Genomic DNA, 24,773 nt, shown 5'->3' with positions numbered 1-24,773 from the left:
GGGTCATCATGGCAAGTGGATCATTGTGACAGGTACAGTTGTGTAGTAAAATGCTTATTTTAGATTCAGCCAGAGAAAGAGGCCTAGGCCTGAAGGACGGCCTGGTTGTATGTGATGCATTACTTCAGAGACATAATGGGTACAAGCATTGGTGGGCTTTGTATTCCTTTATCTCAGGTGGACAATAAGATGTTCTTCTTTCTTTAGCCAGGGACAGAGAGCTTCGGCTATTGGGCAGTACAGAAATGTAATAACTAAATAAATCACCCAGTTTGGACTTGTTTTGCTCAAGTGCTGGGGTAGGCTGCAAGATCAATGATCAATCATCTAGTCCAACTCCTTACCCAAATGTTGGACCAACTACCCACCAGTCCTATGTAGATCAATATGTGCAAAATAGAGAGAAAAATTAAGGTAGTGAAGCTCCAAATAGTATTTCCTGAGCCAGTGTGAGAGTTATTACTCCCATTATCATTCTTGATGTTTCCTATCTGAATTCCAAATCGGTTCATGAAGCAGATTTGGAAAGTGGTAACTACCCCCTGCCTCCGCTGTCCCATTATTAATTTGATTGTAGTGTGTATGCATACATGAACATATGGAAAAGTAGCTGCTGTATATAAATAAGCATGGTGGTGCCCATAAGGTTGCCATCATGTCGCTATTTTTCCCTGTATTGCATTTGCATTACATTAAAACTGTGGTCTCGTGTGTGTGTGTGTGTGTGTGTGTGTGTGAGAGAGAGAGAGAATGTTTGTATTGAAAAATGCATGGCTTCATTATTTGGTTTTATTTTAATATCATCTTCCTTACATTTAGCTATCTCCTTGATTCTAAGCATCTGTATCCATATTAAATAAAAAGAGCACCCCGCAAAATATAGACTCCTGCAAGCACCTCCCAGGATATTTGTTTCATGATGTGATATGTTCTCCAGATTGCATTGTTTTCAGCTCTATCTCTTGTCGCACAGGGCCAAAGCAGATGTGATGTTAAACATGCCATTGTATGTTTTGTGGGGGTTTCTTAACTTTAAAATAGCAGCTGCAGGGGGCCAGATCCAGACTGGGACCATACTGCAGGAGAGAAGGTGGGGGTGTGCTTCCGGATGGATGGCTCCTAGGGGGTGTTTCCACAATAACGGAAGGAGAAGCGAATGGAGGAGTACCAGATTTTTTTTTAAAGAATCAGCTTTGCTATGCTTTGGTCCATACAGGGCTCCAAGAGCAAGTGCTCTGCACTAGTAAAAATTGCTTCACAGAACATACTTCCGGGTGGGGGTGGGGGTTGGAGTGAACGTTGTCTGACTGGCAGGGGCTGCTCAACCAATACAAGAGGCTTCCTCCCTCCTAGGCTCTCCCCCCTTTCTCCTTTCCCCTGAAGCTCCAAATGCACCTGCATTTCAAGAACAAGCCTCATTGACCACAGTGAGAGTTACTTTTGAGTGGACACACATATGCTTGTACTGGGAAATGGGAAACACCTTTTATCTTGATAAAAATCAATCCATCTCTCTCTCTCTCTCTCTCTCCCCCCTCCCTGCATCTGCATTAAGTACTTTCTTAAAATGACTATCATTAAAAGAACAGTGTGTTCTCCCTAGCAAACAATCTCCTTCTCTCTCTCTCTCTCTCTCTCTCTCTCTCTCTCGATCTCCCCTCCTACATGGAGGAACACAGTGTTCTAGCCGCTGTGCTGAATCAATGGAAGCTTCGAAGCTTCAACATTAAGGCTCCTAAATGCATTATTTCGATTCATGGGAATCACAGTGACTCCCTGGAGTGTGCATTTTGGGGACAAGCCTCATTGAGCACAATTGGAGTTACTTCCTAGTAGACATACATATGCTTGTGCTGGGAAAGACAGGGGGAACACAGCAATGGGAAACGAGCTCCCTTCCTAACCCCACGCTGTGCAGGATCCCTATAATGAAGGTGTGAAGTAGTTACTTCCTAAGGCAATAAACCAAACAATGGAGAATTGGAGCCTCAAGATCGCGCTTTAAGTCTTTAGGGGATTTGTGCTTTAAACTGTGACATTTCAATTGAGGGGGATCTCTGTAAATTCTGATGTGCGCATTCATGGGACATGCCTCATTGAGCACAATGGTAGTTACTTCTGAGTAGACACTAATTAGTTTGTGGTGGGAGACACAAGGACAGGAAACACCCCTTGACCAGGATCATGGTGAAAGGCACACCCCAGGCCAGGACTAGCTTACTTGAGGTCAGTGCAGGGGTTGGGGCACACAACGACTGTATTGCTGAGAACCCGACTTAAGGAAAACAATCTGATTTTAAGTAGTCTCAGAAAATCCAGCTTTTTTTGATAAGCTCCGGGGTGGCTGCTGGATAGCCATGACATCATGTATCCCTAATGACCTCCAAATGCAGCCAGTTCGGAGTAAATCGCTCGTGGAGAAACCCCTCCTAGTGTAACAATAAAGAGGCACTACAGCTATTCTGTTTCTCCTTCCTTAACATATTTTTGTGGTAAGAAAAAGAAAATGGAAGAAACAGTGAGAAAACACAAGAGGGTTACAAATTGAAGATAATGCCTGGACCCCCATAAAATTCAGTGAATGAGGAAGGGTGATTAATGTCACAATAAAAGCCTAATCTAGGTATCCCTGGGGTTTAACCCTTTCCTCCATGCTGTTTCCTGCTGCAAATACCCCTCTCCCCATTAATCTTTGCCTCTGAAGGTACCAATGGCTGCATTGGCAGCTTTGGGGGAAAACAGTATTGGGTGGGATGTTTACTGGGGAAATGGTCCCCCTCTTCCTTCCATGGTTTCAGTCCAGATTAGTACCCCCTGCTGCAACTAAATTTTAAAGTTTGCTTTTTTCAAATGAGAGTATCGATGACATATTTATCATCATGTTTACTTTGGCCCACAGTTTACTTTGAACTTGTGTGTATCTGAGAAACACCTAATACTGTATTTACCTTTCAGTTACATGTGTTTGTTCAGCACAAAACTAACTGTTGAAGTGGAAATGGATTTCACAGGGAGTCCTAAAATGGAAGTCATATTTGGAAGTCATTAAAATACTAACGTCTTAGACAATGTGTGTGAGACAAAGCCTTGACATTCGCCTATGAAAAGGTGATGTCTGAGTTCTGAGAATGTGCACATTCTACCAGAACACGGTGAAACTGGGCTGTGCTTAACCATAATAGTTTCACCTTAAATGAACAGTTGTGCTTATTTTTCTCTGTCAAATGTTGGTGGAATATGTGACTGTGTTCTGGAAGTGACTAGAGGTAGGATTGCTGGTTTGGCTAGTTTTAAATTGAACTAGTTTTATGTGCTACTTTGGAAACTGCCACTTTGGAAAGTCTCTTGTCTTTCAACCATCATAGTTTTGAGACAGGAATATATAGGAAACACTTCAGAATGTTTCAGAAACCAGTGATTCAGTTAATGGGTTATCTTGTCTCGTGTCTACTCATTGCTACTTTTGTTAGAGATAAATATGATTTCAGAGGTATCATGACTGTTATTTTTTAAGTTGCTGCTAGGTCTCAGTGCTTGACTTGAAGCTTCAGGGTTTTAAGGCTGCAATCCTATCCCCATCTACCTGGGAGTAAGCCCCACTGAACTTATTGAGTAGACATGTATCGGATTACACTGTTAGACTTCTGAGTGACGAACACATGATAAATGCCTTGTGTAGAAAAGCCCTAAGTCTCCAAGGGAAGATTTTAAATCTCAGGGTGAGGAGTCAGAAGCAAGTGGTAAGCTATTTTCAACAGGGCATGTTCCCCAGCCTCCTTCCCACATGTCTGGCATATCCTTCCATTATCCATACTATTTTTCTCTCTCTTCCCATTGGAGGGTGGGCACCAAAGTATACATAATAATCAATTTTTAAAACACTTGGTAAAGAGGGCAGTAATTCTGCTCTGGAGTTCATTTTGAAAGACAGGCTTGAAATAATGTTAAAAAAAGGGTCCCCCTGTCCTGTTCCAAGAGATGTCATCTTTATGATTCCAGGCTCTGCCCACCCACCCCTGAGTCTCGAGGTATGAGCCTGGCAACCCTATATTCTAACAGTGGATTTTTTGTTTGTGTAAGACTTCCAGTGTGACCGACAGGAAAGAGCATGTTTTATCATGGCTAGAAGGTTTCTGGGAAGGAAGGTGTCAGCACATTTGGGGAAATGAGAAAGATTTTAATCTTATCACTATTGCTTTCCCCTGGGAAATGTTAAGAAACCCTTTGGTCCAGGCCCATGGTTATTGCTGTCTTTCATCTGCACCTCTCTTCACCAGTGGCTATGTGGAGTGTATAATTAGTCCAGAATAATGGGGCACAGGGCCAGCTGTGCCAAAAGGTAAAGTGAGGCAGCTGCTTAATGCAGGTATTGCTACGGGGTGGGGAATGGTACCGAGGTGTTAGAGGACAGAGCTGTGTGTCCCAAGCGGTCTGCCCTCTGTCCTCTAAGTTAGCCTGCTGCCCTCAGGTGCCATGGAGGACATTCACCCACTGTCAGCACTGAAGCAAGATTCAAGTGCCAACCTGGCCAGCTCTGTACATGGACTGTGGGATGGGAGAGGTGGCATCTTGTCCTTCATTTCAGGCAGCAGAATGTCTTGGGCCAGTCCTGATGGGGCAGGCAATTTTATAGTGGAAAGGGAGAATGCGTTTCACAGTGAACAGTGGGAGAAAACTAAAATCCTTGCTTTGAACTGATTGGTGTTTAATGAGAGATTTGTTTACCTTCAAAACAGGGGAATTATTGTGTGGTAACTAAATATATTAGGGTACTAAATATCATAGGGTATTTAGGGTTTTAAGAGCAAATATACCTTTAAAAGAACTGGCTAATCAGCAATGTGTTTGTAACAAATCAAAGAGGTGGTACCTGAAAAACAGTGAAAATATTTAATGTAACAAGTAGGAATAGGTGACCACTGTAATGACCAGTGCATATACAGAAGCTGCAGATTCCTTCTTCCCATCAATTACTGAGAGGGCCTTTTTGGTTATGGCTACAACTATGGAATGCCCATCCCAAGAATATTTTCCTGGCACCAACATTGTTGGCTTTTAGGTGCCAGGCTAAAATGTTCCTGTTTACTCAGGATAAAACATTTCTTTTATATTTTATCTGCTGCTTGTCTGCTGTTTTTTTCTGTAACTTTATTGGGATGTTGTACTTTAATGGTTGTCCTGGAATCAAGAGAGAGAGAGAGAGATGCATTTCAGTACAGTGTCTGACAACTTAATTTTTGATTAAGAAAAACCTTGGGGCAGGATTATTCCTAGGCTTTATCTGTGGCTTCTTATTTGTGGAAGGGTTAGGTTGTTCATCACTCCAGACGTACTGTCTAGAACCACTGTTCTTCCCTGCTGCAAGGTTAGAGTTGCCATTTAGCTATTTATAATGAATGGAGATATATGAGACAGACAGATGTTGTACATTAGGCTTCAGGCAGGAATCTCGTATGCAATTGTATTGCATGCTGAGCCCAGAGTACAGTAAACATATTTTACATGGAATGCGTGACTGCTTCATTTTTAGGCTTTTTAATGTTTTCCTCTAAAAATGTAAAGTGTGACTGTGATAAACATGTGTTTACAAACACTTTTATCATGCATCAGGATCAGGGAACCAGGATTGGCTGTAACTGCCTGCCAAGAGTATGCTCCATCCCAAACTCTGATTTCTTACTTTGCAATATATGAAGTAGGCCAGAGTTAGATAGGAAGGACTGCTCAAGGTATGCATTTTATGTTTTGTAATAGTCCCGTCTGACTAAGCCCCCTTTTTATAGAGAGTGCTTATGACATCAGATTACGTTGCTCCGCCACACCTCTCAGTCCTCTGGTATCAGTTATGCTGATGACACCCTTTCCCCTTGCAAGATGTTACAGTTCCACAGACTGTACTCTTTGAAGATACTTGCAGGAAATGTGGGAGTGTTTTTGTGGCAAGGTGATTATTAGTTTGGCCTCTGGAGGTTAAATGAGTGGGTATGGGTATTGCTGTAGCAATGAGTTCTAAGCTCAGGAAAGTATAACAGAAACCATTTCCTTCTGACTTTATAACATTCATATATAACATTCATAGTTGCACATGTATTTGGAGAGCCAGTGTGGTGTGGTGGTTAGAGTGTTGGACTGGGGCTTGGGAGAGCCAGATTCTAGTCTCTCAGACATGAAGCTCAGTGGGCGACTTTGGGCCAGTCACTGACTCTCAGCCTAAGCTACCTCACAGGATAAAATGGAGAGGAGGGGGACCATGTAAGCCTCCTTGGGTTCCTTGCAAGAGGAAAAAAAGGCAGGATATAAATGTAATAATAAATAAATATGATAATAATAAAAATACTACAGGTTTCTTTCATGGTTGTTTTTCTCCTGTGTCTAAGGATAGACATATGTGATTTGCAGTGCAGGAATATTGAACTGAATAGCAGCCATCTGCTATTCCCTCTGCTGTCTGTTCCCTCCCCTTCTGGTGCTGTATAGTGGAACGGGAAGTATTTTTAGAAAACAAATAACTTCAGCTATTGGGCAGTATAGAAATTAAATGAATGAATGAATGAATAAATGTATAGGGAAGGGACTAGATGAGAACTACTACTAGCCCCTGTAGTTAGATGTTCTTTATCTCGCAGCATCACAGATCTGTAGAATATTTTTGCTTTATGCCTACAAAATAGATGGCCAATTTCTGAAAAGGCCTTCATGTCTGAAACTTTGACATGGTGCCGTTCATTCAAGAAGGGAGTTTGTCTTCCTTTGCAACCGGCTTAATATAAAGAGGAAACTAAAGAGGTCCTTGTTTTACTAATGTAATAGGAGAGCCCTTGGTGTGAATACATAGCATGATAGTTGCAGCAGAGGTTGTCATGAGCCTTACCTCCCCCCATCTCATGACTGTTCTTCACATCCACAGACTTAGAATCATAGAATAGTAGGGTTGGAAGGGGCCTACAAGACCATCAAGTCCACTCCCCTGCTCAATGCAGGAATCCAAGTCAAAGCATCCCTGACACATGGCTGTCCAGCCTCATCTTGAATGCCTCCAGTGTAGGATTGCCCACCACCTTGCCTCAACAGTGGTAAACAGGCTGAGGAGCATTTGAGTGAGACTCGATGGAAGGCAGCAAGTGGAACTTCGTAGAATGCTGATAAATACTATTAGTTCTAATAACGTATTCAATATATAGATCAATAATAATTCAGTGCTTTAGCTTCTCCAGAGGCTGAGCTAACTATTGCTCTCACTAATGCATACTGCCCATTTTACATACCTTCATGGTAGACTCTGTTAACAGAAGAGAACTATTGGATATTGCTCTATTAGGCAACCAAGAGACACAAGTAATGTCAATGATGCAAAAATGCACTTGGCTTTATGTTTTTTTTTAATGTGTCTAAAAACTGTGGGGTGAAATCAGTTTACTTTTTCTGCTGTCACAACAGCTTCCTCAGTGGAACTGGGAGGAGGGATGATAACCCTCACACTTTCAAAATCTGTTCTGGAGAGTTGGGGAACCTTCCAGAAGAGATTTTGAGGGGCATGGGAGACTGCAGGGGTGAGAAGAGAGAAGGAGAAAGTCCTGGCATGTAAGCAGACTTCTACTTGCACAATGTCAGTTTCTGTCCTATGACAGGAACATGATAATAGTGTTCTCAATAGTGAAAGTACAAAATATAGCAAAAGTATGCATTTCCCATTCCTTGAAATATTTCCTTTTTATTTTCTACTCTGAAATATTTTCCCACTTGTGCTGTGGTCCTAAACATATATTACATGGGAGTAATTTGCATTGATGTAGGATTGAGGTACCAGTTATCACTTATAGATTTGTGTGAAGTACATATTTAAAGCATGATAATGAAATGTGATATTATTTGATGGGGGGAAATAAAATAACTTTTACATGTTACCGGTAAAGCCATTCTGTCTTCTGCCTGTACATATTAGTGAATTACAAAGCCATCAATAGTGTCTTGTTCATTATACCATAATTTTCATTTTATTTATTTTTAAATCTTCTACTACACCTATTACACCTTCCAGCTCAGGGGTAGGCCACCCTTTGGGCCCTTGGGCTTATTTGGAAATTTGAGAAACTGTCCCAGGCAGAACCACAAGATGGCTGCCATGGGTGGACATGGCTAAAGAGCAAGTAACCTGTCCAGAGACATTGATGGGAAATTAAGATGGCAGCATTTAGAGGCTCCCACTTCACTTTGAAGCAATACCAGTTGCCAGTAAGAAAATATAAACATATTTTTAAAATAAAAACTGGGAGGAGTAGAGTGTCTCAGTGAGCACTCAGGAAGTTGTTTGGGGGCACATTGGTGCCTGCAGGCACTATATTGCCTACCCTGGTTCTAGCCCAGCTCTCTGATTCAGGCTTATGACACATTTAAAGCCACCTGATTTACCCAATACATATTTCCCCATTTGTCTCCACAGGATTGAAAAAACGTACAAGGAAGGCCTTTGGAATACGGAAGAAAGAAAAGGACACTGATTCCACGTAAGTATGTGCAGTGAAATGGCAAGGAAGTCAACCCTTAATGGTCAAAAGATTATACCCGCACCTTATGTACAATGAAAAAATCAGCAAAGCAGTATTTAATAGTGCTGTTTCTAAATGCAGGCCAACCTAACTGCTACAGAAGTGAGACAACTGTCTGATATTGTGGGGATGGTTGAGACCACAAAGTATGTTTTCCAAGTCATGGTGGTACCCTTTTGATATTTTGTAGGCCACTTACATCCCTCCTTTAAAACAAATCTATGATGCTTGTTCCTCAGAAACCTAGTACTTCTCTGAGATGCTAGGACTGAAATGATCTGCTTGAACTGCTTATACAATTGTGCCCCTCTATAAAATTTTGTTTTAACTACAGTGTATCTGAACAGAGAGCCTTGACAGTAGGTGGAGGCCAGCTCTTCGAAAAACAAAGCATCCTGATGCTTTTATGTCCATGAAGAATTGTCCTGGCTTTTTAGCTATATTTCTGTGTCAGTGTGATTGTTCCACAGCTGAGGTTTAGAACATAATTGGATTGGTGAATAACTTCTGACGTTAAGCTGTTTTGTAACATGTAATGCTTAGAGTTCTTGGATGAAGTGGGAAAATATTCCAAATATTTTCCCACCCTCTGATCATCTTTTTTTCTTTTTTTGTACAAATAGAACTAGTTTTTTTTTCTGAAAAGCTGGAATGGAAACCATTAATGAGGGAAAAGCTAAAAAGATGGGAAGGTGGGGGTGGCAAGAAAAAGCAAAAAGTGATGTTTAACCTGTGAAAATGTCACCTTTGTGTGACGTGTTATTACTGCTGGTCAGTGGGCATGTCTCTTGGGTTGTTTTGACATTTGTTTGTTTTGTCAAATTTGAAAAATCTGTCTTAAATAAAATAATTTATATAGATGAGAGCTGTGATGTAGCTGTTGCCAGATCTCTCTGTCTGTTCATTGTTCATGAAGGGAGGAGTAGAGGAATGGAGGGAAAGAAAATAAACCTATCAAAACCAAGTTGAGAAATGACTTTTGGTGGTCTGGGCAAAAGCGAAAATGGTATTACTTGCCAATGATCTTTTTATGCCCCAATAAATGGCTGGTGTGCCCAAAGTGCAGGAGACAAACAGTCATTAGCTCACAGTGTATAGGTATACTTAAAAAAAAAAAAAAGATACTTCAGGCCTTGCTTGTGCATGGGTTGCATAGCAACAGGCTGCAGGAGGCTGCTGCAGCTATACTTAAGATCCACTTAAACTGACAGAGGAGCTGCATTCAGTGCTTGACCTTCTTTCAGTGCTAGAGCTCACTTTGAGAATATGTGACATAATAGAGATAACCGTTCCTCTGAACAAGGGCAGAGTACCTTTTCCTCACCACTAATTAAAACTAGACTCCAGCCATCTGGAGTAATTTCTAGGCAGGTTTGAATCCTGGCACTTCTGTGATCAGAAACGAAGCTATTTAATGCCAGATGGGTCCACAACAAGATCACACTCATTAACAATTTAATCGGGGATGAGCAGACCTACCTGGCATGTATTATTGAGACCTGGGTGGGTGAGCTGGGGGATGGGGTGACCTTGACTCAGCTCTGCCCATCTGGGTACTTGGTGCAGCACCAACACAGCCTTTAGGGATGGTGGGGGCAAGGGGCAGTCACCGTGGTTTACAGAACTTCCATCTTTCTCACCAGGAAACCATTCTACCTTGGAGTGGACCTTGAGGGGTTGCACCTGGTTCTGGGCCATAGGGACAGATTGGGGATGCTGGTGGTGTACTGCCCACCCTGCTGCCCAGAGGCCTCCCTGACCAAGGTGGCAGCAGTAGTCTCAAGTGTGGTGTTGGAGGAACACCGGATGGTGGTTCTGGGTGACTTTAATTTCCATGCTAAGGCTGTCTCTGGAGCTCTGGCTCAGGACTTCGTGGCCTCCATAACAATGATGGGGCTATCTCTGTCATCGGCCCAACACATGAACTGGGGCATATCCTTGATTTGGTCTTTGCTCCTAGCTATGAGGTGTCTGACGCCACCATCTGCCTGATTTTGTGGAATAAATTTCAGTTGGTGTGGTGTGATGACAGGGACAAGATGCTAGCAGCAATGTGATTGACCATATGCCCTCTCGATCCTTGCCCTTCTTGGCTAATAAAAGCTAGCCAAGGGGGAATGACCAGGTGGGACCAGGGTGTAGTAAATGCATCTTTGCATGAAGGGGTAGTTCCTGCTGTCTTCAAGGAGGCAGTAATGTAACCACTCCTGAAAAAAACCACTCTGGACCCAATGGTATTTGACCACTACAGCCCAGTCTAAATATCCCTTTCTTAGGTTGGGTACTTGAGAGGGTCATGATGGAAAATGTGCAGGCACTCTTGGAGGATATCTGATTATCTAGACCCATTCCACTCTTAGTTTTGACCTTCTTACAGGACTGAATCAGCCTTGGTCACCCTGATGGATGACCTTTATCAGAAGAGGGACAGTGGAACTGCATCCCTGATAATTCTGCTCGAAGTCTCATTGGCTTTTGATACCATCAACTATGGTATTCTCCTGGATCGACTCTATGGGCTGGGCATTGGAGGCACTGTGTTATAGTGGTTCCGGTCTTACCTGCAGGGTCAATTTCAGAAACATTGGGTGACCATTCCTCGGCCCCTTGGCAATTGAGCTATGGGGTTCCACAGGGTACCATCTTGTCCCCAATGTTGTTCAACATTTTTATGAAGCCAATTGGAGCAGTCATTAGGGGATTTGGAGCTAAGTGCCATCAGTATGCTGATGACACACAGCTCTATCTCTCTGTGGCATTTGAACCAGTGAGGCTATGCAAGTCCTTGATCAGTGCCTAGACTTCGTGATGGGCTAGATGAGGGCCAGTAAACTAAAGCAGAACCTGGCAAGGTGGAAGCCCTTTGGGTGAGTGGTTCCTGGGTCTGGGACATAGGCTCATTGCATGCTCTAGAGGGGGTTGCACTCCCTTTGAAAGTTCAGGTTCATAGTGTGGGGGCACACCTAGATCCATCACTGTCACTGGAGGCCCAAGTGGCCATTGCAGCTTGGGGTGCCTTTGACCAGCTTTGGCTCACTTGCCAGCTATGGCCTCTCCTGAGCAGGGATAGCTTGCCTACAGTGGTACAGGCACTAGTAATCTCAAGACTGGATTACTTCAATGCACTCTATGTGGGGCTGCCCTTAAAGCTGGTCTGGAAGCTGTAGCTAGTGCAGAATGTAGCAGTTCGGCTGTTATCGAGAGCTGCCCCTTTTTAGCATGCAACTCCTTTGCTAAGGGAACTGTACTAGCTGCATATTCGCTAGTGGGCCAGGTTTAAGGTTTTGGTACTAGTGTATAAAGCCCTAAATAACTTGGGACCAGGATACTTAAGAGAGCTCCTTCTCCCCTATTTATTTATTTATTTATTTATTGCATTTATACCCCGCCTTTCTCCCTCTCGCAAGGAACTCAAGGCGGCTTACATTATCCTCCTCATCACCGTTGTATCCTCACAACAACAACCCTGTGAGGTAGGTTGGGCTGAGAGTCTGTGACTGGCCCAAAGTCACCCAGTGAGCTTCCATGGCCAAGTGGGGACTAGAACCCGGATCTCCCGGCTCCCAGTCCGTCACTCTCGCCACTACACTACACTGGCTCTCTACACTGGCTATCAACTTGCCCGGTCGCTGAGGTAATCAGATGGCATGTTCCTGGAGGCCTGGTCTTATGGCCTGATAGGAGTCCACCCAGAGAAGAGCCTTCAGTGTGGTGGCCCCCTTTCTGTGGAATTCTCTGCCTCTGTAGGTTAAGTCAAGTGCCCACATTGTGTTGTTTTCAGCACCTCCTGAAAACACCTTTATTTCAAGAGACCTTCCTTGATTGAACAGGTATAGTTTTTATTGGTATTCTGTTTTTTAAAACAGAATTTTTAATGTGATGTTTTATTCTTTGGTTATTGTTCACAGCTGAGGGATCTTTTAAATGGTTGTAACTTTTGTGAACCGCCCAGAGAGCTTTGGCTATTGCGCAATATAGAAATGAAAATAATAATAATAATAATAATAATAATAATAATAAATGTAGAGCAATATATAAATACTGTAAATAAATAAAGGCAGAGGTGGACAATTTGTAGCCATCCATATGTTTTGCCTACAACTGCCATCAGCAGTAGCCAGTATATCCAATGGTGAGGTATGATGGGAGTTGCAGGCCAAAACATCTGGAGGGCCACAAGTAGCCCACCCATTTACATTGCATTTTATACATTACTGTGTATAAATTATATACATTACTGTGCCATATACATTACATTTTTCTATATACATTTAAACATTTGCCTTGTGCACATACAAGCGCACAACAAGCTCTTTGCAAATTTATATATTCTGTGCTCAGCTCCACCCCACTCACATGCACACAGTTCTGTACAGTGACACATGAGTGTTGGTGCTGTATGATATATGAAATATCTTGGAAAAGGTCTTTTTGGGAAGTAAAGAAGGTCCTTCAGTGAAATGGGTTTATTTTTTATTAATTACATTTTGAAAATTAATTTTCTATATTTTTAAAGGATTTCTATTCTTCTAAACCCGATAAACCTAAATACTGATCAGGGAGAACTGTAAACTGTTTATGTTTCCAGCATAAGTCAGTTTATGGAGTTTAGTTTCCATGTGAAACCTTAGGTTAAATAGGGGATGGAGCACATGAGAAGAAAACATCTAGAAAGGAGAAGTGAGCATGAATCAACTTACTTACAGAAATGTGTGTTTGGTTTTATCAGTCACCCAGATGATTGTCTAGCAACAAACTATACTTAAACAGCACATTTTAAAGACCTCCCCCCCTTTGCAGGCTTCACAGTGTAGTGTTGATAACATGCTACTCTGGCACAGAGACAACAAAAACAGCCTTAAATATTTTCCCCTGGAATAAATTAATGAACTAACAACTAGTCTCCTACAATGTATCAATCCAAATGCCTACCGTAATCTTTAATAATTTAAGTTGCCATTTTATTGGCACTCTGGGAACACTAATGGTATAGCTTTATAGACAGCACATCATAAAATGGAAGTGTGTAATTGTAATGGGCTGGTCAAAAATACAACTTAGAAACATATAAATTAGCAGTGACATTAAGTGCAGAGATGCCTCGTGCCATTTTCCTGTTCAGGCATTTTGTATACTATTCTTACTACTTTGGCAACACTGTAACATGAATCTCTAAATATGGCAATTCACAGGAGTGAAATGAAACTTTTCACCAAGTGAATGGGGCCTTTTCAAAGTTTCAACTGTCAGGGAACTATCGGGGTTTTGTGTTGTCACAGTTCCATTCTACTACTGCAACTATTAATGTATGAGGTTCTTCATTTGCAGTGGTGCTTTACAATATTTTGTTGTGTTCACACTCACAAATAACGGTGTGCAAGGAAACTGTTTTCAATCCCTTTTACATAAAGAAAAGAGATGGTGGGGGACTTGGCTCAGGACATCCTTTGGCCTCTCAGATTGCAGTCCAGCTTCCTTTCTCCTGCCTAGAATAGGTTCCATGTTTTAGTGAGTGAAGAATTATTTATGTTTTTATTTAAAGTATTGTTCTTCTACTCTTCAGCCGACATGGCTTCCAGAGATCAATAAAGCTCAATATGATGACTAAACCCCAATAACAAATCATTTAAACAGTAAAAAATTGCATGTGGTCTTTAAGTAGCCTATTTAAAGAGGTGATGTTGATAGTAATTCCTGTTGTTGGCAGTTGCTACTTTGTCCAGAGCAGTTGCTTCTGATGGTGTTGGGGGGTGGGGGGGAGGCAGGAGAGGCCCAGTTCCAGCTGGTGAAGCAGCAGCAGGCGGAGAAGGCCATGTTGGCAGTTTGCCTCTTTGGCTGCTGCTTCTCTTCCTCACAGAACAGTTGCTTCTGATGGCCTCTGTGAAGGGGGGGGGGGGAGCCCAGCTGGTGAAGAAACAGGATGTAGAGATGGTGGCGATGTCAGTACACCTTGCTGGCTGCTTCTTCTGTTCTCTTATGTTCAAAGTCAACTAACCTTTCTTAACTTCAGTGTAAAACCATCCAGCAGGTGTCTCAAGTCACTTGCAAGTGAATCCCATGCATAGAACAGCACCGTGGGACTGCAGCACTGGACCCACCCCTGAGGTCATGTAGCTCCTCAGTCCCGCCCACACATTAGGCATGGACATCTGTATGGGAAAGCCTATGCAAGCAGACTTCCCATATATTATGAAACCCCAGTTGTGCAGAGTTCCAGAATGTGTGAAAAAAGCCTGTGCACACAGAGGTTTACTTGTGTAGGATTTCCCCTGCAAATGTCCACATCAAGGAGTGGACAGTCTGGGGATTCTGCTCGTGTACCGTCCACCCCACTTCACAACAGACTCCCTGGCTGAGGTGCTTGAGGTGGTCTCTGATGTGCGTGTGCAGTCCCCTAACTTGTTGGTGTTGGGGGACTTCAGTATACATTCAGAGGCTATCCTCATGGGGGCACCTCGGGACTTCATGAAGACCATGACTTCCTGGGAGCTGCACCCTATTCCAACTGGACCCACCCATGTAGCCGGTCATGCGTTAGACCTTGTGTTTGCTTCCGGAGAGTCGCCTTGGTGGATGTTATGGGGAGGAGCGGGCTCTGGATAGGGGCGAACACTCCTTCCTTGTTCTCCTTGATCTCTCAGTGGCTTTTGATACCGTCGACCATGGTATCCTCCTGGACCGCCTGGAGGGGTTGGGCATAGGGAACACTGTATTACGGACAGGTACCAGAGGGTAGCTCTGGGGGAGGAGACTTCATACCCTTGGCTGCTCACTTGCAGGGTGCCCGATGTTATTTAACATCTATGTGAAGCCACTGGGGGCTATCATCAGGAGGTTTGGGGTGCAGTGTCACCAATATGTGGATGACACGCAACTCTACCTCTCATTTAAATCTTTGCAAGGTTGGCTGCAGAAACCCTGTCCAAGTGTCTGGAGTCGGTGAGTGGCTGGATGGAAAGGACTAAGCTGAAACTGAACCCCGACAGAACTGAACTACTTTTTGTGGGAGACAAAGGGAGGTTGGGAGAGGTTGACCTGGTGTTTAATGGGGTGTAGGCAGCTACCCCTGAAGGACCAGGTCCACAGTCTGGAGGTCATTTTAGACTCCCAGCTATCCATGGAGGCTCAGGTGTCAGCCATGAGCTGGGCAGCACTGTACCAACTCCATCTGCTACGGCGGCTGTGCCCCTATCTCCCTAACCATCCGCTCCCATCAGTAGTTCATGCCCTGATCTCCTCTTGCCTAGACTACTGTAATGAGCTCTATGTGGGGTTACCCTTGAAGATGGTTCAGGAGTTGCAGCTGGTGCAGAACATGGCAGCCCACCTGATTAAAGGCAGCAATTGGCGAGATCACATCACTTCAGTGCTGAAGGAGTTGCACTGGCTACCAGTTGTTTTCCAGGCCCAATTCAAGGTGTTGGCATTGACCTTTAAAACGCTATATGGTTCCGGCCTAGACTATCTTAAGGAGTGCCTCCAACAACACCAGGGAGGCCACTCAACAAGATCAGCCTTGGTAGGCCTTCTGTCTATCCCATCAGCCAGGACAACTAGGCTGGTGAGGACTAGGGAGAGGGCCTTTTCTGTGGTGGCCCCCACTCTGTGGAATCCCCTCCCTAGTGACCTCTGCCATGCCCCTTCTTTGATGAGCTTCTGCCAGGCTTTAAAAACCTGGCTGTTCAGGAGAGCATTTGGGGTGGGTTAGAGTTTTTTAGAGCAGTGTTGTTTTGTGATGTTGTTTTGTTCAGTTGATTATGTAAATTCGTTGTATTTCGTGTTATTAGTATTGTATGCTGCCTAGAGTGGCCCGGTAGCCGGCCAAATGGGCAGCTGATAAATAAATAAATAAATAAATAAGCGGCATGATCGGAGGGATGGGGCCAGTGGTGTGGCCCTGCAATCCCTTTCAACACAAGATGCTCCTTCATGCCCTTTACAACTGAATGGCGCTATAGTTGCTAAGAAGTTTGCAGCATATAACTCCAATCTATAAAAACAATGAGAGAAAAACACAGGGTTTTCACAGGGTCGGATCCAGATTTAGTCATACTTAGAGTGGACCCATTGAAATTAGTGGGACTTAACTGACCTAAGGCTCATTGATTTCAATGGGTCTACTCTAAGTATGACTAAATCTGGGTCTATCCCACAAATTAATGTAGGTTGTTTGATCCTTTATGGTAATGGTACATATTTTCACTTTGTTACAGAGGATCACCAGACAGGGATGGAACTGTAAGTATTTGAAGGAATTTATTTATTAAATTAGTCAATTTTAAATTAGATGCGTCTAATGGAAAATGCTTCCCTCATCCCATGAATCGTCAAAAGCAATCCTTAACCCTTTGCCCTATTTCTATTTTGATATATTGACTATATTAACATTATCAGTTTCTATACACTGTCTGATATTCAGTGTTTGCTTAAATCCAGAGTTTAAGCCTTTTATCTGGGAGAATATTCTCCTCTCTCTCTCTCTCTCTCTCTCTCTCTCTCAATCTCTTTCTCTCTCTCCCTCTCTCCCCCCGCCCCTCTCTCCCTTTGATCAAAGGACAATCAGTGAAATATTTTTTCTTCACATTCTATTTCATATATAAAATGATAAACACTACAATGAATAAATACGTTCAAAGATATAAAAGGTTTAAAATCATTTACTGACTGAAGTATTTAAAATGGGCTAAAAAAAAAACCCTAGCAGGAAATAATCTGAAAATAATGGACCACCTATAGAGAATAGAAATAGGAGAACGGTTGCTGTTGAGTTACTGTTGCTTTTATTTATGGTTTTAGGTTTTCTGTCTCTGCTGGACTTTAGAAGGAAACGTACCTATTCAGCTATTAGATTTTAAGTTTGCAATGAAGAATGTTGGGCTCAGATATTGATTTTACTTTGTTTTATATTAATTCCTAACTTTAAAACTTTTGCTTAAATTTATCTTGTGAAGAAGCTATGGGAAATTGGAGCAGTTGTTTATTAGCACTCTTCACCAGATTACACTAATGGAATAGAGGCACTACTACCAGCCATACAGATTGTCTTTTCTCTCCTGAAATTCCAGGAATTGGAGCACTAAGGGCCTTTCCAGATGATCATTTTTTGCACAGTAAATGAGCAGCTGTTGCACTGGTCATGATCCATATGTCTTCCTTCAAGAAAACCCATGTGTTTGGAACATCGTATTTTCCCAGGATTAGTTGTATCACTGGGAAAATTGGGTTCTTCCCCCAGCTCGCATGTTCCACCTTGCTATTTGAGTGTGCTCTATAAGATGTATCGTGTGAGTGCCATGGCCATAGACAGAACCTGTGGTATCATCAGTGATGAACACTCCTCTCCCTTCCTGTGATTACATTTTCTGACCCTAGGTTCTTCCCTCTTTTAAAAGAAATGTAGCTACTTCAAAGACTGAATGCTCTCTGTCTGTGTAGCATCTGCTGGAGCATTTACGTAGCCCAGGGGTGCAGAACCTCAGGCCTGGGGCTCAAATCCAGCCCTCCAGGGTTCCTCAGGTGGCCGTGGCCTCACCCCCTTTCCCCCACCCACTGATCACGTGATGGTTTCCTGGCTTTTGTGCAATTTTTCCCCATTCTTTAAGCCTGAAATGCCTCTCCTAAGGCTTGGTTACTGGTAGTAAGAGCTTTAAGCTAACATATGCTGGTGTTTTTGTTATTTTGGAACCACCCCCTTTGCCTTTGGCTCCATCCTTTTTACCTTTAGCCCTGCTCACCACTAGAATGCGGCCCCCGAGAGCTTCTTCAAAATGGAATTCAGCCTTTGGCTGAAAGAGACTCACGGCCCCTGATCTAGCCCTTCCAACAACCACGCAAAAACAGTGGCAAGCCTCAGAAAGCCTGCTTTTCCCCTCTCCTGCAGCAATCCTTTACTGCAAAAATCACCCCCCCCCCCCAGTTCTTAAAAGGTTCTGCTGTTCCCTTTCCACCACAGGAGAACACATCTGCCAAGTTCTTCTTTCTTGAAGTGCTGAATGTTTGTCCTCTGTACAGCAAGACTGCAGGTCCCCTCCCACAGCCCCAGTTCATTCGTGGAGATGAGATATCACACTACTCGTGTTGGAGTGGGGCTAACACAGTTACATCTCTAAAAATGAAGTCCAGAGTGTGTGAGAGAGCAGCTTTGTCTTCTGGAAAGGCCCTAACATATATTTTTACAAACCTAACTTTTTTAACTGCTGACCCAAGATCCTTAATCCTCAATCCTAAACATATTTACTTGCAAGTAAATATTTTTGGTTTAAAAAGAATTGAATTTCGAAGTAGATGTACTTAGGTTCGCAACTGTAGATTGGAAAAAGCCTGCATCCACACATCCTTCTGCATACCCATTGTGTACTGTCAAGTGCGTTTAGTTTCATTTTTTTTTTTTTTACAAAGCAGACCACATTTGGAACTGTCAGCTTTGTTTAATGAATTGGTCAAGGCTCTGTTCAGCAGGAAAAAAACCCAATTGTAGACCTTCTAAACTTGCATGTTGATTTCCTTCCCCAGCCCCATCTGAATTAAAGACTTGAAGAATTACAGGTCTCATGCCACTGGCAGAGTCTAAAAAGCAGGAGGGAAACAACACAGAAGTCCTGTGCAAACAAATTATCTCCTCACCTGTGTACTTCTCCCGGTGTACAGTCCTATTTGGCACCAAAGTGCTGAACAGAAAGCAGGGAAGGCTCTTTTGCAGAAATGTTCTTACTTTCATCCTGTGGTTTACTATTTAGTATATTTTATCAGATTGCTCTGAAGAAAAAAAACGATATCACAGTTTGGTAAAGTTGAGCCTTTAAGGCTCTTAGACATTATTGTTTGACAGGGTCAATCTAGAAGTGACTTGAGAAAGCCACGTCTTTTCCTTCGGTTAAAAGCAGCCAAAGGAGTAAGGGAGGATTTGAATTGGGGACACAGCACTGGAGAAGAGGGGTTGAATCCTTTCCCTCCCATGCCATTTCCCCCACTGAAACTCCTGTTAGATGCAGAGTGAGGAAATGAAAGAATCATAGAGTTGGATGGGGTCTTGTAAACCATCTAGTCCAACTCCCTGCTTGATGCAAAAGATCCAGAGTTAGTGCTATCTAGTCTCTGTTTGAAGGCCTCCAGCAAGGGAGAACCCTAGTTAATTGGTTCCATTGTTGAACTGCTCCTACTGTTAAGAGGTTTTTCCTATTGCTCAATAGACAACATCCTTTTTGTAACATAAGCTCAATCTAGTCCTGCCCTATAAGGCAGCATGATCCTTAGCCTTCTTCTATATGATGGCCCTTCAGATATTTGAAGAATGTTACCATGCCCCCCCATTTAGACTTTTCTCCAGACTAAACATACCCAGTTCCTTCAGCCTTTGCTAATAAGACTTGTTTTCCATACTCCTGATCATCTTCATTGCCCTCCTCTTAATCCGTTCCAACTTGTCTACATCCTTCTTAATGTGCAGTACTCAGAACTATACACAGTACTCCAGAGGAGCTCTGACTAATGCAGAAGAAAATGAAGCTATTCTAATATAGGTACCTGTGTTTTGTCCCCTCCATGGCTAATAGCAGCTTTGGGGTGGGGAGCAATTTATGTTGGGGATAAGATTAAACTCCCCTGCCATAGCTCTATAGGCCTGGTCCATATCCCCCCCACCCCACCCTGCCATGTGGATGCTTTTAACCAAGGAAAAGATATTGGAAGATGTGATTATGGATTTCCCACATCACATCTAGTTTGGCCCACATTCTCTTGGTTTCTACCCAAACAGCCAAGCAGGTGATATGTGTTGTCTTTTGTTTTGTTTCTTCTGCTTGCAAGGCAGCCTGCTGTTTCTGGAAAGCTCAAAATAGCTTGTACAAAATAGGATGTAGCCAGTTGGGAAGCTGTCAAGCATGGTGCTTCCCTGCAACTTTATTGTCCTGATGCCACCAGCCATGTTTGATATAGGGCTCTGGCCATGCTGCTTCACCACCACTACTGCCACTACCCTGGAGTGTACACTGTGACACACTAGTGATTCTCTGTTTTTCTTGATGCAGTTAAGGCCTGCATGTCTGAATTTGATGATCTTTCAAATGCAATAATTTTCTCTTTTCCTTTCCAAGGTTGTTGTTTGCTATTCAGAGGCTGTGAGATCTGTGGTAACTTAATTTATCATTTAGTAGAGAAGCTACACCAAACTTCTCTTAAAGTATGTGGAAAGAGAGGAACCCAAACTGTGCATAATCTGTTCTAAAGTTAAGTCTAGGAAGAGGTGCTTACTTTGTGAAACATGAACATGAGCAGCAAGGATTTATGCTCATTCTGCTATGTTTAGTATAATGTATTTCTACTTTTATACTGACTTTAAAAATGGCGAAGTCAGAATTCCAATTATAGTAATAAAGACAAGACTGATAAAATTACCAGAGTTTTAAAGCATTTAAAAAGTAGTCATGTTATCAGTTTTCTCTATATTATGCAGAGGTTATAGGGGACTATATATGATAAGTAGGAACAGAGCTGACACTTAGGGAAGGATCATGTTCCCAGGAACTATTCAAGACTTATTTAATGTCAAAACATTGCCAACCTTTTTCTTGTTCAAAATCAGGATGAAAACACTCAGGATCACCCTTCTTTTAGGTACATGTTCAGCTAGAAAAGAGATGCTGAATTATATCACAGGACTCCGAAGGCCCAGTGGTAGGGTTGACAGATGAAATCAAAAAGCCTCTGTAGAGTTTTATGAGGGCGTGGTTCTGAGATGTATGACAATGTTATGTCTTGTAAAAATCTTGTTCTAGAATAAGGGAAAGCCTGTAGTGATATTTGTCCCTGCCTTGCTGCTATAAGAGACCTAATTTCTGCTGAAGAGAGCCCTATAATATGCTCCAAACTAGTCTGCTGACAGCAACATTACATTTGGCAAGTAATGCCTTTGAAAAGTGCATTCTGAGCTTGCTTACTCCATGTAGTTTCATGTGTTTTTTTTTTAAATCAAACCACCCAGCACTTTAACCCTTTTTCTATAAAAAACAAAATCCATTCCAGCCACCCAGCCCTCATCCTCATGATCCACCCTCCAATAGCAAACCAGAGTGTGCACAGGAAGGAGGAAAAGCAGTTTCGGTAAGGATATGAATATTAGTTTAAAGCTTCCAGGGGGTTGGTTGGAACAATTTGTAAGCTAGGCAGATATGTGTGCGTGTGTATACATATACATATATATATTCATATATATATATATATATATATGGTATTATTTATGCCTTATGTATTTCAGTGTACTGTATTTTTCATTCTTGATGCTCCAGATAGGATGCCCAACTATATATATTTTCCCCCTGTGGTTCTGATGTGTTTCTGGCATGTATGCATATGGATATCTAATTATGTTTAGCTACCTGTTAGTGTCTCCTAATATTCAGTGGGATTTTATTGGGATCATTTGTAATTGGTAATGATCCAAGTTACTAGAAATGGAAGTGGATTACATTGTCTTATGTGCCAGGCTTGGTTTGAAAACTATAATAAAAGACAGTATTCATACTGTATGCATAATATACATTTGGAGGTGAAATTAAGCAAGTTTAATTCCACACATGACATGCAAAAATATTTTAAACATGGGCATGCTTTCTAGGGCATTCCTTAAACTTTGAAGATAACAGATTGTTGAAATGAAATATTTTATTTGTATGTACAACTACATAAAACTTTGTGACCGGTTTCTCACCATAAATAGGCCTTTTCAGCAATCTGCATGGTGTATGCTTCTCAGGGTTTTGTGAATGGTTCAGTACATGATTAGATCATCTGACAGCTTTGGTTTTGGAGGGTTTGGAAATAAAGCATAGAATCAGGCTTTTTAATTAAAAAAAAAATGCCCTAAATTTAAATCAGAAGTCTTCATTTTTCCTTTCAGTTCTGATCTAATCAGGTTTATTTCAAACATAGGAAGCTGTTGAAACTAGGACAGACCATAGCCCTATTCAGGGCCCCATCTACGCGGAGATCCTTCCCAACGCAATTCCATTTAAAAGCAGATGTTCAAGAAATTGAATAAGCGCCTTCCACAGCACATGGAGCCAGTAAAGCAGTGTATACATTGACAAAAACCTGCTTTCACAGGGCAAATGGCACCTGAAACCACATTAGTTTGGGGTTGGGTGGATGGAGTCCTGCGAGTAGAATAGAACATCATCAGCTGCATAGGTGCAGTGCAGTGAATGAACAGAGGCTTGCTCTCTGCTCCAGTGTTCAGTGAAGTACAATTGAAGGCACTTAGTTACTTCCGAATAGACATGTTTAGCCCACTCCTCTCCTCATGTCCACACTTTAATGACAGCAACTTTCCCTTCCATCAACCAGTGCCGCTCCTCCCCAGCCCACACTAAAGCCAGTTGATGTCACACAGACTCCCAAACTGCACTGAAGCCTCCGCAGTGGGAAAATCCGTTGCAAAACGAGTTTGTAAAAAAGTGGGTTTTCTGGCATTAAAACACGCACTTGCTGCTGAGAGGAGCATACGTCATGTGCCATGATTGTTGGGGAGCCGCAGTAGAGCCAGAGTAAATCCCCCATGTAGGCACCCAGGTGTTCAAGAGAGCACGTGAGGAAAGTGTGTACTGGAATGGGGCCGCAGTACTACTTACTAGGACAGGAGAAAGCAGGATGCCTGATCTCGCTGAGAGTTTTACTCATGTTCAAGAGAATGTGAGTAGAACTCCTGTTCAGCCCTTGCTGTTTAGCATGACACAGTCTGAACTGAACACAGAGATGCAGGGGCAGGAACAGCAGGAGTAGTCCTATCCCAGTACACACTTTGAGCCCTCACATATTCTCTCGAATGCCTGAATAGGGCTTATTAGTCCATTTAAACAAGACAGTACTGTGTACTCTGAACTGGCTGCAGTTCTCTTGCGTCTCAGGTAGAAGTCTTCAACGTCACCTCCTACTTGACCATTTAACTGGAGATGCCAGGGATTGAACCTGGGACCTTCTGCATACAAAACATGTGCTCTACCCACTGAGCTATGGTCTCGTCCACATTTTTCTTTTCCATGAGCCATAACATTTACCCATGAAAATATAGCGTAGTGGCTTGTCCCTGCAATCCTTGCTCAGGCCCTCAGCTTTGGAAAATTCAAGAGTTCAAACACTGTAACTTGCTTTCTGAATGAGAATTGAGGGACTGCTGTTATCTTTCTAGATCTTGATCAATAGGGAGCCCTAGCTGACCTGAGACTTCATCATTTCTTCTGAGAATCTAGCACATTTTTATGTTCTTAACTTTAATATAAAACTTAACGTTTTTAACTATGTGTTACAGAAGAGAACAAATGGTGCTCCAAATGGGTTTTATTCAGAGATTGACTGGGAAAGATATGTAAGTAAGAGTAACTGCCTGACACTCATACTCTCCTAGAGCCTTCTTTGTTCTCAAGGAATCCTGATCACTTATTTCTGTATTTCTTTTTGGTGTTCATGGTGGTTCTTGCTTACTTTTTAAAAGACTCTTAATACATACCATCCTGACAGCACAAAATGGGCAACACTATCTGAATACCAGGCATCTTGTTGATACACCCAGCTATTGAATGAGTACTTAAATCTGACCCACATAGAAATATCTTATTCTTCAGGGTAATTGGCTCTATAGGAGGGATGTCGGAAGACTCCATCTGGGAGGTGTTCGTTGAGCTTTCAGCAGCTCAGCTCCCCCCCAGACTCCGGCTTGCTTACCCAGGAGCTGGTCTGACTCTATCTGTATCAGGCCAGCTTGTGGATTGGGGGGGTTTTCTCCCTAAAAATCACCATTTATGCAAATTTCAGCCATAATTTGCTTAATTTGCACAAATTGCAGAAATAATATGCTTAACTTATGCAAATGCATTACAATTTGCACAAAATTAAGCATATTACAGCCGCAGTTTCTGCAAATTAAGCATTATATGGCCATTTTTAAAATTGCCATTAAATGGCAATTTTAAAAAATTGGAGAGAATTCCTGGATTTCAGGGAAGAAGCCTGCGGCTTGGCTTGCAAATGCAAGCCAAGCCAGGTGTTCTGGGGAAATCCAGCGAGCCCCAAAAGGGCCGGATTTCCCTGCAACGGCCATCACTACTCTATAGGCAGGGATCCACAAATATCAGCTTGGCTTATTAACCCCTGCCCCAAGTCCCCTGGCATGCAGCATGCACAGAAGGTTCTGGGGAGAGACAGGGATTTCTCTTGATTATGGCAGAATATAAGTCC

The 24,773-nt window shown here is 42.6% G+C and overlaps 1 protein-coding gene across 2 annotated transcripts in view; it reads left to right on the top strand.

The window, feature by feature from the left end:
* Window positions 1-24,773, top strand: part of SGIP1 (SH3GL interacting endocytic adaptor 1) — a 196,126-nt gene that overhangs the window by 55,502 nt on the left and 115,851 nt on the right. For both annotated transcript variants that reach the window (XM_084852291.1, XM_084852292.1), the window contains exons 2-5: window positions 8,441-8,504; window positions 16,760-16,784; window positions 21,567-21,644; window positions 23,848-23,904. In XM_084852291.1, the coding sequence (XP_084708417.1) occupies window positions 8,441-8,504; window positions 16,760-16,784; window positions 21,567-21,644; window positions 23,848-23,904 (224 nt within the window). The remainder of the gene's footprint in view (window positions 1-8,440; window positions 8,505-16,759; window positions 16,785-21,566; window positions 21,645-23,847; window positions 23,905-24,773) is intronic.

The sequence above is a fragment of the Heloderma suspectum genome, chromosome 4, assembly GCF_057233095.1.
Source record: "Heloderma suspectum isolate Gila_16-S chromosome 4, 16-S_ref, whole genome shotgun sequence".
Taxonomy (NCBI): domain Eukaryota; kingdom Metazoa; phylum Chordata; class Lepidosauria; order Squamata; family Helodermatidae; genus Heloderma; species Heloderma suspectum.
This window is presented reverse-complemented; position numbering and strand designations above follow the sequence as displayed.